Source organism: Diceros bicornis, chromosome X, assembly GCF_020826845.1.
Source record: "Diceros bicornis minor isolate mBicDic1 chromosome X, mDicBic1.mat.cur, whole genome shotgun sequence".
NCBI classification, from domain to species: Eukaryota; Metazoa; Chordata; class Mammalia; order Perissodactyla; family Rhinocerotidae; genus Diceros; species Diceros bicornis.
Genome location: NC_080781.1, coordinates 122,438,629 through 122,444,500, shown reverse-complemented (window position 1 = coordinate 122,444,500; position 5,872 = coordinate 122,438,629). Strand labels below are relative to the sequence as shown.

The 5,872-nt window shown below is 48.8% G+C and overlaps 1 protein-coding gene across 1 annotated transcript; it reads left to right on the top strand.

Moving 5' to 3' along the window:
- The first annotated feature begins 1,531 nt into the window (after nt 1–1,531).
- LOC131400369 (uncharacterized) lies at nt 1,532–5,361 on the top strand. The gene is made up of 3 exons (XM_058535119.1): nt 1,532–1,745; nt 2,679–3,400; nt 4,101–5,361. The coding sequence occupies exons 1-3, from the start codon at nt 1,532–1,534 to the stop codon at nt 4,134–4,136; spliced, it is 972 nt and encodes a 323-aa protein (XP_058391102.1). The 3' UTR covers nt 4,137–5,361.
- Nucleotides 5,362–5,872: the final 511 nt, after the last annotated feature.

The following is a 5,872-nucleotide window of genomic DNA, read 5'->3' as shown; positions in this document are numbered from 1 at the left end:
AGACCCTTAATTGTATGTCCGAATGTAGGTATTGGGATTTTCATTATTAATAACTTTGTTTACCATGACATAAATAGAGTATTTGGTAACACTGGAACTCAGTCTGCTGTTATGAATTTTGTGCTTAGTCTCATTAAATACTCTGCACATTTTATTAACTAATAAATACACAACATCCATTTTACTGGTTTTGAAAAACCTACATAATTTTTAAGTGAACCAAAACACTTAGCATACTTGAATACTTCGTGTCTATTACTTGTGTTGAAATGCATTTTAACCTTCAAAACCATTCGAGTTTTGTGCTGGTTTTCTTGTTTTAACCTTTAGGTTTGTGACTGAGGGTTACAGGGTAGTTTCTTTTATGCCTAATTGAATATTTCGTTTAAATAGTGGAAGGGGATGCCTGAAACTTATTGCCAGTGTGTGTCCATTTTAAAAAGGGAAAAGTGGTATCTAATGAGTTAATCATTAAGGAGTATGCACAGTGCCGGCCATTTCAGGATGTGAAAGAGTTTCTGTGGAGCTGCTTGAGACAGGAAGGAGTGATTTGACATCAAGTATTTCAACTTTTTGATTTATGTTTTGATTGGTGACATTGAAAGGCATAAATTATTTATAAATAAGTTTGAATAACCAGTTACATATGTGAACATCCAGATATTTCATCTAGGGACAGTTATCTCTCATTCTTTGATAATTTTAAAAAGAACTCAAAGCAGGGTTTTGCTGTAAGAATGAAGCACTGGCGAGTTAAAGAAATCATCTGATGCTCGCAGGGACGGATCTGTATTTCTCAGCTATCTTATATGTTAGAATCAGCTAAAGCTGCCAGAGATGTGTTGGTGATCTCCTTTAAGTCAATAAAGGAAAAGTTTTTTTTAAATGGGGACATTGAATGAGACTTACGATTTATAATATGCAGCAGGAAGAAATTTCACTAAGATTTTGAAGCTGGCAAGAGTGATCTAGATGTTGCCACACTGCCTTAATTTATTTTATCTTATTATTACTTTCAGAGGTAAGATTCTTTCCCACCCTAATTCGTATCTCCCACCCCTCTGCTTTTCACCACTACGCTTTGCCAAGATTCATCCTCTGGGGTAAAAATCAAGAGCCACACCCTTCTCTCCACCTGCCGATGCTGGAAATTAAATGAAGTTCTGAAAAGTACGTCGATTTGGAATGATATGTCTCTCATCCATTTTACGTTACTCATCGCCATTGGGCGGGGCGGGGCGGGGCCAGGCTTCCTTCCAGTCACCGTGTCTTTCTCCACCTGCAGGTACCCCGGAGCGATCCCCCTTCGTTGACTCCGAGGGGATGCAGCAGCAATTCATGTTTTGAAGTGCTTTAAACGGTTCAAAACGTGAGGCGCTGCTATACCCCCTCGCGGGAAAGTTGGAAGGTGGGGTTCTGCTGGACTTGTGTTCCTGCGAGGCGCCCGCTCCCAAGGCCAGCTCAGGAGCAGGTAGGTGCGCGGGGGCTTCGGTTTCTCTCTTCTCTGTGTGCCCTTCCTCGCCCACGAGGCATGGCCGTAGTCGGGGGAGGGCGCCACTGCTCGGCGGGGGCTTGGGGCGGTCAGGGGCCGCGCGCAGGCGGTGCGCGCCGAGGAGGGACGCGGCGCCCCGCACTCAGCCGTGCCCTAGCAGCGGGAACAGTACTGCAGCGGGCGATCGGTGCTCTGGAGTATTGTTCCTGCTGCCCGGGCAAGGCTGGGACTCCCGCACGGGCCCAGCCTCCAGGTAAGTCGTTGTCCAGCGCCTGCAGTGTCTGCCCTGGAGCATCGAGAGCCGGGCCTAGCGCGTCTGTCCTCCATCAAACGTTTGCCGGTCTTTGAATATGTAATAGGTGTGAACGATGCTTTATTTTAGCACCCTTTTCCCTGCCCAGGAAAAATTTAAACGATTGAAAAAAAAAAATCCCTTCCTGATCACTTAGAATACCACTCACGCGACAAAAAGGAAGACAGACTACCTTCAGGCCCCAATAACTAAATGGGGAAGGGGAGGGATATTGGAAAAGGAGTAAGGGGAGGCAGGAAGGGTGACCCGCTGCAGGCAGTCCCCAGGCGCTCTGCAGTTCCTGGGAAACGGGCTGACGTCCTGCGTGTGGAAAGGACTTTGGAGTACAGGAAAGACTGAAGTTTCTGGGCCCTTCCCGACACCCTCTCCTCCCTCCCCCCTAGCTGTGTCGCGGGGAGCTTCAGTCGAGCTCGGGCCGCGAAGGATGGGGCAAGGCGCGGGGCCTTGCAGCCCAGTGAATCCCAGGCGGCGCGGGAAGGCGCTGGCCTGCGGGATCTGAGGCCTGCAGGAAGAGCGGGGACCCGACGGCGTGGCTCTGGAATGAGGCTCTGCGTCTCTAGCTGCTTCTTGCACTATCCCCCAAAATCTGGTCCCAGAATTCCACTCTGGAGGCGCCGCCCCAAGGCCACCTTTGTCACCCCAGAGGCCTGGAAACTGGCAGGAAACTGGCTTGACACTTCCTGAGAAAATGGCAGCACCTGAGCTGTCCACTCAGGGGTCCTTGTGCCTTCACGACTCTGGGCACTATTGCTAATTAGCGCTGCGCATCTGTCGACCTCTAAAGCCACCTCCACCCCTCACTGGGGGTCCCCAGTCGGTTAGGAGCTTGACAGCCGGCCTGGAAAAGAGAGGGCTAATTTTACTCTGGCTGAGGTCTCGCTTTTCCTGTGAAAACCGCTTTAGATTTTTTTGACCTGGCACATCGGCAGGTAAAGGACTATTGGCAAAGACAAAGGGAGGTGTGGACTCTTTTCCACGCTTTGTGGCATCTTAAAAGAAACGAAACACAAAAAGCCCCTCTTGTCTGTACGGGCTGCCTTGGCCTGGTCTTCCCGGGGGCCGGGAAGACTCCCAAAGAGTCCCACTTTTTGGATGCCCAGGGTTCCAGGTACCCAGAGCTGGGAGTCAGGCTCCAGCCGCCTGCTCTCCCAGACTCCCTTGCGCCCGGGCCGGCGCGGGCAGTGGGGGGCTCTTCCGGCCGCCGGGGACCCTCTGGGTCCCAGGGGCGCCGCGCCCCGGCGGCCTTCGCCGGCCTGGCTTCCCCTGCCGCCGCGCCCCCGCCCCAGCAGCGACCTCCAGGCCTGGTAGCCCCGGAGTCGGGCCCGCCCCGCTCGGCCGGCCCAGGGCCCCTCGGGCCCGCAATGCCGAGGCCTGAACGGCGAACAGGTTCCCGAAGCCGCCTTTCTTTGCCCTTGGGGTTCGGGGAGGCACCGAGACTGCCCTCCTGCCGCTCACCAGCTTCCCTTCTCCCTTTCTCCCCGCTCTGTATGGGTCCCCCTCAAGCCAGGAGGCCCGATGGCACCCGGCGCCCAGCCCTCCAGGAGGACCATGCCCGCGTCATCCGGCTCCGTCCAGTGGGCGCCTGCAGGACCCAGGTGAGAGACCCGGCCGGTTGGGGACCGCGAGGGGCAGAGGGCGGGGAGCAAGTGATCCTGACTAGAGGGCATTGCCTTCCAGAAGCAAAAAGGCCCTTTACCCAGGGCACCCAAGAGGCGTCTAGATTGAGGGCATCCACACAGCCCTTTGATTCGTGGTGCCCTTTTCTGACTTAAAACATTCATCTTGCACCATTATTCACACGATTGGAGTTGCAATGTGCCTAGATTTTCCTCCAAGGACAAAAATGTGAATAAAGCAATATTTTAGCCAAACATTTCTGTGTCAATTAAGAAGATGGCAATTCGTTCCAGACTATAAATTCTCTTGAACAACTCTCTAAGGAATTCTTTAAAATTGTTTTTCAACGTTGCTAAATGTGCATCAATGTGTGGGAGACTTGTGTAAAGTGGATCAATTTAGAGTCAGCTGATTAATTGATCCAATGTTACCACCTTCCAGCAGGCACCTTCCAATTGTTTTCTCCTTTTTTCCCAACACATGTTACTTGTTAGTGAGGAAGCTGCGTGCACAAGGCATTGTATTAAGTTTATTACACAGACGTGGCCCTTAAACTAGGAAAAGCTTAGTCTCCTCTAAATTTAAAATTCGACATTTCTATAAGTTGTGGGACAAGATATACAGGTTGCTTTTATAAACTAGAGTTGAACATAATTTTTTTAAAAATTTTAATCACAGGAATATTTTTTGAAGGCCTCCAGCATCTCCAGTTAGCAGTACTGACTTTTTTTCCAACAAAGGAACACTACATCAACACTCTTGGCCGGGATCTGAACACAGAAGACTCCTGTTTCAAGAAAATACAATCATCTCTCAAAGTGTGTAACTTATATGCATTTTTAACTCACTAGGTATTGAAAACCACCCAAGTGTCCCACAACATGGGGTAAAATATAATCAATCACTCAATGTAATGTTATACATCCTTTAAAAATGTTATTGGAAAATGTTTTATGATCTGTAAGTTGAAATAACCCTCTCCCACCATTTCTTTCGCCCTGCTGCTCCCCCATACCCATGCTTCTTTGTTCCAATTGGCATGTAAACTTGTTTTTCCCGCCAAATGAGTCAGTCATGATGGGAACGTCAATTGATTTGAACAGATGTGTGTCAATGTTACTTGGAAAACTAGATGCCAATAACCAGGGCCACAAAGAAAGGCAGTGGTTGCAACTCTGTAAAAATGTATGCATGCATACAGACAAGGAGTAAAGTGGAACCCCAAACAGGAAGAGAGTTGGATACACTCCAGTGCTGGGAGATTGAACGATTGTATGCTGCTTTTGATTTCCGTTAATACAGGCAACTGTCCAATTAAAAAGACCTAATAAGGACTCTGCAGTGCAAATTATTTTGCTGATTGTTTTAAAACACCATATCTATCAAATCATCAAGGCAGATGGGGCAGCAGGGGACTGGGTTTGTTCCCCCAATCTTGGACTAGAGATCTCAGGGCAACACTGGGAGAAAAAGTGATCCTACACAGGTGGGAGTTAACTTCTAGGCAGGGTTCCTGAGAGACGGTACAAGAGGAAAATAAAAATAGGTTCAAAAAGCATTTTTTGGAAGATCAATGAATTTTTTGATAGGAATTGATAGGAATTAAAGACTTGAGTTGGGGCTATATCCATGGTGGCACAAATTTTTAGAGACCTATTTTCCCATCAGCCTTCACTGTAACTTATCCTCATGACCCTAGAACGTTATATATGCATTCATATTTAGAATGACTACTCTTAAACGAAAAACATATATATACACCAATTATAGCAAATGTGTATCTCCCTGCCACCCTACACCCTACTCCTCCCCACCCTTTCATAATATTTCACCTATCTGCTGCCTTTGCCTCCCTCCCCCGATCCGCAATTGATCTCTTTGGCAAGTTCAAAAAGGCTTCGACCCCTGCGGGGATAGTAAATTGAGCCATTAGGGAAGAGCCCTGAAAAGATTTCCATTTCTGGTAGTCGCTCCCGCTTCGGAGCACTCCCCTGACTCTAGTGAGCTCCAGCATCTGAGCAGCCGGTGGGAGTTCGGGAGGTGGCCCTGCCTGGCTTCCCCACCCGTCCTGTCAGTGTGGGAGCTGAGAACTGAGCCAGCACACCACGAGTCCGGATTGCTTTGAAGTGTGATTCTCCCAAAGCAGCTCCCTCACCTGTTCCCCATCCCCGCCCCTGCCGGCTCTCCAGACCAGACGGTTATCCCAAGAGCAGACCTTTCAAAGGCCTGGCCACAAACATCGCAATCATCAGAATCATAATAATCCCAATATCTTACTTTTGTATCATGCTTTTACATGCTTTTCCAAATGCTTTCATATTTTGTACTTCCAACAACCTCGAGAGATAAATAGGATATGGCGGTCATAAAAAACAATTACAGACAAGAGAACTGGGGCTTCTGGAGGTGAAGGATTTGTCCGAGGCTAGTCTGGGGCCTCGTCCCCAGAC

Coding starts and splice junctions, on each gene's coding strand:
- LOC131400369 (XM_058535119.1), top strand. CDS start 1,532: ATGGCCGTAGTCGGGGGAGGGCGCCACTGCTCGGCGGGGGCTTGGGGC. Junction 1,746..2,678: donor CGCACGGGCCCAGCCTCCAG/GTAAGTCGTTGT, acceptor ACTCTGGCTGAG/GTCTCGCTTTTCCTGTGAAA. Junction 3,401..4,100: donor TGGGCGCCTGCAGGACCCAG/GTGAGAGACCCG, acceptor TTTTAATCACAG/GAATATTTTTTGAAGGCCTC.